The sequence below is a fragment of the Mus pahari genome, chromosome 18 (assembly GCF_900095145.1).
Source record: "Mus pahari chromosome 18, PAHARI_EIJ_v1.1, whole genome shotgun sequence".
In the NCBI taxonomy this organism is placed as follows: domain Eukaryota; kingdom Metazoa; phylum Chordata; class Mammalia; order Rodentia; family Muridae; genus Mus; species Mus pahari.
In genome coordinates, this window is record NC_034607.1 from 17,285,962 (window position 1) to 17,296,726 (window position 10,765).

Consider the following 10,765-nt stretch of genomic DNA (forward strand, 5'->3'; position numbering starts at 1 on the left):
GAGAGAGAGAGAGAGAGAGAGAGACAGAGACAGAGAGAGAGACAGAGAGAGAGACAGAGAGAGAGACAGAGAGAGACAGAGAGAGAGACAGAGAGAGACAGAGAGACAGAGGGGGCAGGCAGGCTCAAAGATTGCACAGGAAGTAGGGTAGGGTGGGGCACACCTTTAATCTCAGAACTCTGGAGGCATGCACAGATCAATCTCTGTAAGTTCAAGACCAGCCTGGTCAACATAGCAAATTTTAGGTGAGCAAGGGCTGCATAGTGAGACTGCCTTAGTAAAAACAAACAGACAAATAAATATGACAGCACCAGGGTGCAATGGAGCCTCTTCTGGGATGCCCACGAATGAGTGCTTAGACGACTGCGAGAGATCCATGGGCTTCAACATCTGCCAGCATCCGTGTCTCCCTTCCAAAACCTCCATAGGCAAGCAGTCAGTTGATATGAGAAACGCGCCACCAAAACAAACAATTCTGAGAAATAAAGACAGCAAAGTTACAACTCACAGCCGAAACCACCGTGAAGGAAAACCCAGGGACGTGCAGACTGGATTTTGACCAAAGTGGCAAAGCCTGGCAAGCACCCAGCAGTAATGTCGGCATTTGATTGGTCCAGAGTAGCCACATCAAGAGATGAAAGCCTGTGAAGAGTCCAGTAGTCACTCATTCATGGTGCCAAGTAAGAGCTAACACTTCCCTCCTCACTCCTCAAGCTGTCGCTGCCCTACCCAGACACAATCCTAGATCAATGAGCACCATAGCTTGCCCGGCCAGGGCCTGCTCAGCATCCCCAGAGTATACGCTGCTGTATTTTCTATTTAACTGGTACAATGGCAGAAAACACAGGCACGTTGTGACCGCCTCTCAAAACTTTTTTCTTTTGAATTTAGTGATGAAATAAAGCCCTGTGGATGCTGTGCTGCATGCCCAGTCCCCCACTGAGTCATAGTTATTGCTGTGGTCAACATTACGTGGCTTGGTTTGCCCATGGGCCACATGACCTGTAGAACCTCCCTATGGAAGAATGCATTACTGGTGGCCAGGGTCTGGGTCTGGCATTTCAGGTTTTTGACCCTTTACCCACAGAATTGAAAATTAGGGTTCACTCAGATTTGCATTAGATGCAAGGGGACTTTGTTCTTAGCAAAACAATACTCATAGAGGGACACTATCAAGATTGACAGCAGGCCACATGAATGAAGAGACCAAAGGACACTAATGATTGCTTGGGGCATCCCTTACTGAGGTTCATGAGAAGGAAGAGCTGGTTACTAGAAGTGTAGACGAGGCGGGTCTCTATTTTGATTGACATATTAGGTTACATAATCATTTTTCTCTATTGTACAATCCTTTCCCAAAATGCATTGGATTTTAATCCTATGCACAGCCTATTATGCATATATACATACGTAAATTAAAGATTCTCCCCAAAAGGTGACTGGAGGACACAGTTTTGCCATTTCTTCATCCACACCCAAAACTAGTCAGGCAAGATTTGTCCATCTATTCTTCATACCCAAATTCACTTGAATAGACATTGTCTAAGTGTGATAATACCCAGGGGGGTGGGGTGGGGAAACGTATACACTGTTCAGAGATGGGAGTACACGTGGCCGGGTTGCAGGTGGGAAGTCGGGGGATTCTGAGGTTGCTAAGTGCATTGTTTGGGGAGAGGTTTATGTGCACAGTGAGTGCAGGTGAAGGAATTAACCTTTCAGGGCATTATTCCAAGAAGGTGGTTGTGCATAACCTAAAATTAAACTGGGGTCCCATGGCAAAGTATCTTAAGCTTACCTGCCTCAGATGGTTGGACGTTTAGCAGTTCAGTTGCCTTGCCCGTGCATAGATTGGTGTGGCTTCTCCCTGACCTCAGTCAGAAATCAGTAACTTTCCCACGGGGGCATGAGATGGAACTGGCTGGGAAGTCAAGACAAGGGGTCAGAATTTACTGCTGAATGCACCCACCCTCGAGGGATTGGGATCAGTGGTTCTCAACACTGGTCACACACGAGTCATGGAGAGCTTTGACAAAAGCTGACATGCGGATGGCAACAGGGCCATCTGGAAAAGTGAAGCTCAGTGGGTGTGGCCTCTGCTCCTGGTTATGGAAAGGAGCTTAAAGCTAGGGTTAGGGTTAAGACAAGGTTTAGGGCTAGACTTCGGACTCAGCTCAGGGCTCTGGTGAGTACTAGGGTTAGGGCTAAGGGCAGGGTTACAGTTTGGATCTGGGAATGGGGTTAGTGCCCAGGTTATGCAGGACTATTGTGAGGGTAGTTGTACAAGTAAGAGCAAAGACTCCAGCTAAGTCTGGAGTGAAGGTGAGTTTTACTGCCCCTCCCTTTCTCTGTGTTCTCCCCGCTGGGGTCTTGCAGGGAAGGAGTGGTATTCCGGTGTCCTTGTTCATCCTCCATTCATTTTAGGCTAGTGCTGTAGAGATGGAGAATTCATTTCCTTCACAGTAAGTGTCTGACTTCTTCCCCCTTTCACGTCTAATATTTTACCATCTCAGAGCTTATTTTTCCAACTTCACCTTCGAATATTGCTTCATGTCGTTCACGTCCATCGGTGAACCTAGAGGTCAAGAGAATTCCGTCTTCTGTGACCCTGGAGAATGAATTTACTCTAAGCATCCTGAGCGGGTCAGAGGCACAATCTAAGGCATAAAGGGATCTCCTCAAACTAGAACCCAGCTCACCCCTGTCCGTTCAGGGAGCCTTCAGACTGTCGGCATTTCCAATACGCTCACTCCTGAGTCTTATTAAAAGTAAAGGAAGTATGCCTGTTTTCACTAAGGGAAAGTAGTTTTTCTGTCTTGGTGGGTATTGTTGAAGGGTCTGCAGTAAAGTCATCTGCAGGAAAGAAGCATACCTCCAGGGACACATTGCCTGCAGATGTGCCGGGCAAGTTACATTGCCTTACTGCGGTTGGTATTTTAAGTGCCCACAAATTACATATGAAAAGGCCAGAAACTTCCTTGAAAAATGGAAAAAAAATTTAATTACGGTATTTGAAAAAAATCTTCATTTAAAAGGTAACCATATCCTAAATAAGTTGTTCCCTTATTCACATATTTTATTTTTAAAAATAACTCTTCTTTATTCTTGAGAATTTCAGACATCTATAGAATGTAAAGGACATCCCCGATTTCCTTCTTCCAACTCATCCATCTTTTCCTCAGTGTGTCATCATCCAAACTTCATGTCTTCTTTTTTGATAACTCACTAAGTCTAATTCGTGCTGTGTGTGTGCTCTTGGTTTGAAGACCCTATGGCTGACCACGTCATACACTTTGCTTGCAGGATGTAGAGAAGCCAATCTCAAACTGACCAAGAAACTTCAATAGCTTCCATGATGTCTAAAAATACTAATCAGGCTGTTGTGGTAGGACAGTCTTCAGTGGACTTTCTCCGGGCTGGTCCCCACATGATGCAATGCCAACCCTCTAGAAAAGTTGTACCCACTGTCACAGCAGTGGCATGGCAGTTATAGGGATAACCAACCACTTTCTCATTGGACTTGAGGCTATTTCTCAGGAGGGAAATTCCTGTCTGGTACTGTATTTCTGAGGTCATGATCTCTAGTAGAACCTGCTATTGTTAATTTGCAAAATGGTCATTCTCTGAAACCGCCTTTTAAATATTTATGTTGATACCCACAGACATGAGCTGCTCTCAGCTTTGGTCACAGATGGTTTTATTTTTTGTCAGTGGGCAGCAGTCAATACAAAGATGTGTCACTTCATTTCCTGATACAGAGGTAGAGAGTTAACAGCTTGGTTTTTTTATGTTTGTTTGTTTGTTTAACTCAGAACATAAGAAGGATTAATGACCTGAAGATTGCACTGCTGCTCAGCTCCTCAACTGGGTGGTTGAGATATTTTTTTTCCCAGCTTCAGCGCTGTTTGGCAGCACTGCCCGTGGGCTGTCAGTGTTGGGTGCTATTCCAGGAGTGTCCGGTGTCTCCTCTGTTTTGGTCAGCACATCCTACTAGATGGTTTCTAAACATGCTTGTTGTTATACTTCTAATTTTTCTCAGCAGTACCTTCTTCTCTTACTCCCCCCTGTCACCCTCAGGAAAGTGACAATATTGGAGGACCCGGATCAGAACATTCACCTGAAAAACCTGTCTCTTCATCAGGCAACAACTGAGGAGGAAGCTTTAAACCTGCTCTTCTTGGGGGACACCAACAGGATGATCGCCGAGGTAACAGGCATCTCTCTCAAGGAACTTGTCCAAGATAATGAGACATGATAGAATTTGGAGGCCACAAAGACCGCCATAATGATATTGTCTGAATTTCATGTTGCTGTATAGGAAACCTAGATCTAGAGAAATGAGGAAATCTTCCCTGGGTTACCTACTGTGGTTAGCTTTAATTTTCAACTTGACACCACTTAGAATGATTTGGGAAGAGACTCCCAGTGAGGGATTGCCTATTGCCCTGCCAGTTGGGGAAACCCCAGCCCACTGTGGGTGGCACCATTCTCTAGGCTGATCACAAGCAAGCAGGGACATATGTGCATTTCTTTTTCCTTGTTCTTTCTTGGCTATGGGTGTGATGTGACCAGCTGTCTCAAACTCTTGCCATGGAGAATTCCCCAAAGTGATGGACTGGAAACTGTTATTGTGAGCCACAACAAACCATTCTTGCCACCTAGTTGCTTTTTTTGAAGAGCCCACCCCCATCCCATCCCCGTGTTTGAAGTGTCAATTCTTTATTTTAGTATAAAGAGAGGAAGCTGGAAAAATATATTACACTGAACGATTTCTTGTTTCCCTTTCACAGTGTGACCCTCCTCCACACAACAAAAGCAATCTGTTCAAGAGGAAGTTCCTTACACAAGGACACTTAGACTTTGTGCTCCCAGTCCGCTCTTTCTGTTTTGCCACACTGTCTGACTTTTCACTTTCTGCTTTTTGATTCAACACAGCTTGTTTTGTATCTAATCAGTGGCAACCTATAAAACTTCTTAATTATAAGATGCTTCCTTTTTGAAATAGAAAAGTATAAGGCACAGCTCATTTTTCCTATCCTCAGATTGCCAGTCTAGTGGCATGTGTTTATGTTGCTGCGTATTTTCATTTAGTTGGTAAGTTAATATTTGTAAAACACTCAGAAAATACCATGGAACACAGGAAGTTATATGTCCTATATTCCAGGGCCACATTTAGGACGTGCTTATACTAGAAAAAGCATCCTTTGATATCTGACATTCAGATGTGACTGGTTTCCTTCATTTTGTCTTGAGACCCCTTAGGTACCAGTTAGGATTGACTCATACCTTAATCAGTTACTGAGCAGGATTGGAGGGTCATAAGGCTCCATCCAGTTACTGAACTGAAGGAAATGGACATAGTGTTAATAGTGACAACGGTGGTGGTGGAGATGATGGTAGAGGTGGAACTAGAGTGTGAAACAGGTCTCTTATGTGCAGTTTCAATTATCATTGTGACTTTCTTTTTAATTTTTATAAAAAAATTATTTAATGTGTATGGCTCTTTTGTCTGGACATATGTCTACGCACCTTATGCACACCTGATACCCAGGGAAGCCAAATCCCCTTGAACTGGTGGTTGTGAGCTGCCCTGTGGTGTGGGTGCCAGAAATCAAACCTGCCCCACTGGAAGAGCAGCAGCCTGTGCTCTGAAGCACAGAGCCATCTCTCCAGCCCTGAGACTTTAAGTCATGCTCTCAGACTGCCGTAATTCATATTGTTGCTGACAACAGGTGGGAAGAAAGGTGATCAAAGAGAAGTCTCCATTGAGTGACCTGTTCTCTGATGGGTGTCCATCTGGAATGCACCCTCCTTAGACATGAAAGTCATAAACATAGGCCCAGATCCTGAGAACCTGCTGTCCATATCTTTCTGTATGGGCTCTTAGTTTTGTTTTGTTTTTCTTACTAATTTTATATGTATGTATGTGTGGTACACATGCATGTATGTATATGTGTTTACATGTGTGTTGGCCTGAGTGTGTGCATATGCAGTTGGAGGCCAGAGGCTGACATTAGGTGTCTTCATCAGTCATTCTTCACCTTATTACATCGAGGCAGGATCTCTCACCCCAACCCAGAACTCTCTGACTGAGCCAGTTTGAGCTGGCTTGGCTCAGCAATCCCTAGCTCTACCCTCTGAATGTTCAGACTATAGGCAGGCTGTCCATACTCTTTAGTTCTTAACCTCTTACTGTTTTCAAGAATCGAAGGTTAAGGACTAAAGGCAGATTGAGGCTCCTGGGGATCCACACCCCACTCCATACACTCCTTTACCCATTGTCTTGGTGTTGCAGTGGCAAAGCACCAAGGGAACTTATAAAAGAAAGCATTTCATTTGCGGCTTTTGGTTTCAGAGTTTGGAGTACATGACCATCATGGGGGAGGGGGGGAGGTGCATGGCGGCAGGCAGGCAGGCAGGCAGGCAGGCAGACAGGCAGGCAGGCAGGCAGGCAGGCACAGTGCTAGAGCAATTAGCTGAGTGCTCTCACATCTTGAGACAACAGTCATGAGGCAGAGACAAAAGATTCAAATAGGAATGATGTGGGCTTTTGGAGGAGCCCACCTGCTGTGATACACCTCCAAATCCTCCCCAAACAGTTCCACCAACTGGTGACTAAGCATTCAAATCTATGTACCATTTTTATTCAAAGCACCATACCTGCTGAGTCATTGCTACGGCCATTTATTCACTGACTGAATAGTTTTAGGTAAACTCACCTTCCATAGTCTGGGTTTATGTGATAGATGCCATCTGAGGACTTTTGACTTGATTCTCTCACTGGATGAAAGTCTGCATAGGCTTTCTGTTCCCTGTTTGTAGTCACAGCTTCGATGTTTTGCCCATGAGGTCATCTGGGACACACTTACTGTTTTCAAGAGTTGAAGGTTAAAGACTGAAGGCAGATTAAGAATGGATGCAGGTAAATGAAGAAAGACTGCCTCTGTCCACAGGTTTAACAACAGCAAGCCACGAGATGCAGCATGCAGATGAGCCTATGTGACAGCAGAGGAGGTCAGAGCAGCCTCGGTGCCCACCTCCCTCAAGGGTGATTTGTGCCTAGATAAGGAGATGCCCTGTCTTGGCTCTTGGCATTTTCCTTTCTTCAGTGAGTTTTGGAAAGTTTCCCATTCCCTCTCACTATAGTTTCCCTGAGTACAGAGGCTTGGCCATTTTTTACTTCTGAGTTATACGTTAGGTTTAGCTGTCTATGGGGCTGGAGAAGTAGATCAGAAGATAAAGCACTTTCCATGCGAGTGTGAGGACTGCGATTCCTTCCCAAGAGCTGATGTAGAAGCCAGGCAGGCATGAAGGCCGCCTGTGACCCCAGCCCTCAGGAGGTGGAGAAGGGATTCCCAGAGCAATCCGTCTGACTTCCATAGCTGGAATTGGGGAACTGATGAGCAGGGCTTGGTAAAGAATACTGCTGCAGTAAATGAAGTGGCGAGTGCTCGAGGAAAGCACTTGGCATCAGCTTTGGGTCTCCACACATCCCCTCATGAACACTGATGTGAAATCGCTCCGTAAAATATTCGAAAACTGAAAATGTCATCTGCCATGATCAAGTAGGCTTCATCACAAAGATGTAGGGATGGTTCAATGTATAGAAATCCATCAACAGAGTCCACCATATAAATAAACTGAAAGAAACACACACACACACACACACACACACACACACACACACACACACACACCTGTACAAAACGAGAACTAACAGAGGTATCCCCATCCCTGACCTGAAGCTATACTAGGGAGCTGTAGTAGTAAAACCCGCATGGTATTGGCATAAGAACAAGTTGATCAGTAGAACAGAATGGAAGACCCAGAAGTAAATCCACTCACCAGTGGACAATTTTTTTTAGTTGATTCCATACAGAATTTTAAGCCATTTTGAAAAGTTCTAAGGAAAGCCCTTTTGTGAAATGTACCTGCCGTGTTTTCCACTTCACAGACACCCAAGCCTTTCCTATTGCCCACTGGGGGATTTATCTACTAATAACCCCATAAAGCAAAGCCTTAAACCCAATGCAGCCCAATCCTAGTGTGTCCCTGAATCAATATTGCCTAGTGTGTTCATTTTTTTTCTATGTTTGCTTCTTATTATTTTTCTTTGATAAAATTAGTGATCATAGCCTTGCCATTCAATAGACTTGGCATTGGGGTAGATACTTTACATGCATCTTAAATAATAACATTTATTATTCATTCATTTATTTATTCATTTATGCTTGTGAGTTTGTACATATGTGTGCACATGCCAAAACACCCATGTGAAAGCCAGAAGACAGCATGTGGGTTCTGGGAATCAAACCCATGCCACCAGTGTTAGCAGCAAGTTCCCTTACCCACCCACACATTGTTATCACCTACGCATGCAGAATTTCCAGCTCTTACTTTATGGGGGGAAACAGGTTGAACGGGCTCCGTGTCCTGCTGAAGCCCACACAGCTTAGTGAGTGGATACCAGGCTTTGCTCCGTCCCTCTGATTCAGCAGCTCATGTCCCTTCGTACCACAGTCATCACATTGACATCTGTCAGCTATTTCAAGCATGGATGTTCTTCTGAATTATCTCAGAAGTATTCCAAGTATTTAGCACTTTCGTTTATCTCTTGAATTCAATGAAAGCAACCACTCATACATAAAACTATAAATGCAGATTGCCAACTCCTGAAAATTCCTTATTATTCAGCCTGCTGACACGCCTGTCTTGGATCACGAGCTAGCTGTCAAGATGTAATTTGTCAGCACAGAACGAGCTTTCCATGATAAAAAGAACACACTAATCATTTCTTTAAAAGAGAGAGGGGGAGGGAGGGAGGGAGGAAGGAAAAGAGAGAGAGAGAGAGAGAGAGAGAGAGAGAGAGAGAGAGAGAGAGAGAGTTAGTTCCTAGTTTCCCTTTGCACAGACATCTCTTGAGGTTGTCATGGAAACCAGAAAACATTTGCAAAACAAAGTCCAGATATGTAGGACACAAGGTGGAGTATGCTTTTCTTTGGTATCCGGCCTTTTACAGAAAAGTTGTTAAACTCATTTCTTTATTCAGAAGTCTTAAGTTCTACAATACTACCACTGTTTTGAATAATACTTGATTATGTCCTGTAGGTAATTTTTTTCCCCCAAGTGAAATGTTGTATGTACTGAACCGTGAGTTACCACACCCCCAGGGCCAACTCATAGCTTGTGTGACTTGATACATCTCGACTCTCCTGGTTGAGCTGTTCCCATCAACTAGACCAGTATATTTGGAGAAGTCATGCTGTACGTTCTCCTCAGACCACCTCGGTCCCTGCTAAGTCTATTGGTGTTTCCCCGGAATGGCCCACCCCCTGTTCTCCAGCACCCTCTGCTCACACAAGGAAGAGGGTCACCCTGGGCCACAGCATCCCGCAGCACTTATAAACTGCAGTCTGAGGCTTAGTGGATTTGAAATAACTTCACCGAGGCGGGCAGGAGTTTGCCCCTGGCAGCTAAAATGAGACAGAAGTGTTAGGTGAGCCTACGCTGCCTGTGCCCGACATATCCCAGCATTCCCAAGGTCTGCCAGCTGGCGGGAAAACAAGGAGAGCCCGTTGCAATTTGTGTTTTCAATGTTTTATAATTTTTAAAAGTCTTTTTTATTTGCAGAGAACATTTTTATTTACTTTGTGCATATGTGGGTGGGTGTGGTATGTTGTCTGTGGAAGTCAGAGGACAACTAAGAAAGATATTTCTCTCCTTCCATCGTGTGGGTCCTGGGGACTCAACTCTCCTCCTTGGGCTTGGTGGCAAGCTCCTTTTCTCTTTGAGCTATCTCATTTCCTACCCGATCCTTGCTGTTACTGAGCTCTGAACATCCTTCAACCTTGGTACCTTCCTCTGTTCTTCTCTTGGAGTGTTCTGGTATATCTGGCTGACATGCTGACTCCATATCTTGTTTACAGAGCCCATATCCATGGAAACTAGAAACACAGCCTGCTCTATAGTAGTCAGTCAGTTTTTAAAAATTGAACTAGTAAGATGGCTCAGTGGTTAAGAGCACTGAAATAACTCTATTCCAGAGGTCCTGAGTTCAATTCCCAGCACCCAAATGGTGGCTCACTATCATGTATGATGGTTATATAAAGAGACTTTGTCTCTGGAAAACAAACACAAAAACAAAAATCAAACAAAAAATTATTGAAGGAGTCAGTACTGATGAAATAACAGGCATGTATTGAACAAAATTGTTTTTTTTTTTTGCTTTGTTTTTGGTATTTTCGAGACAGGGTTTCTCTATGCAGCCCTGGCTGTCCTGGAACTCACTTTGTAGACCAGGCTGGCCTCGAACTCAGAAATATGCCTGCCTCTGCCTCGCGAGTGCTAGGATCAAAGGCATGTGCCACCATGTCCAGCGCAAAGATATTCTTATTTTATATATTCCTTTTAGTTCTTTTTGTTCTTGTATTATCAAATCAATCTTTATTTCATGTGTTTTTTATGTTGTACCTTATTCTCAGATGAATATTGCTATAACCTAGGCAGTGTTTTATTGTTTTGTATGGTTGTTTTGGGGGGGCTGGAAGGACAGCTCAATAATTAAGAGCACTTGCTGAACTTTAAGAGGACCCCAGTTCAGATTTCAGTATTCATGGCAGGCATCTCACAACTGCCTCTAACTCCAGCTGCAGGAAACCCAGTACCTTCTTATGGGCTCCAAAGATATCTGCATTAATTTGCATAGACCAGCCTATATACACACAGAGAGAGAGAGAGAGAGAGAGAGAGAGAGAGAGAGAGAGAGAGA

General features: G+C 44.2%; 1 protein-coding gene across 1 annotated transcript in view; it reads left to right on the forward strand.

Moving 5' to 3' along the window:
* Nucleotides 1–10,765, forward strand: part of Kif6 (kinesin family member 6) — a 286,100-nt gene that overhangs the window by 65,741 nt on the left and 209,594 nt on the right. The window contains exon 6 of the mRNA XM_021218471.1: nucleotides 4,075–4,204. Coding sequence (XP_021074130.1) covers nucleotides 4,075–4,204 — 130 coding nt within the window. The remainder of the gene's footprint in view (nucleotides 1–4,074; nucleotides 4,205–10,765) is intronic.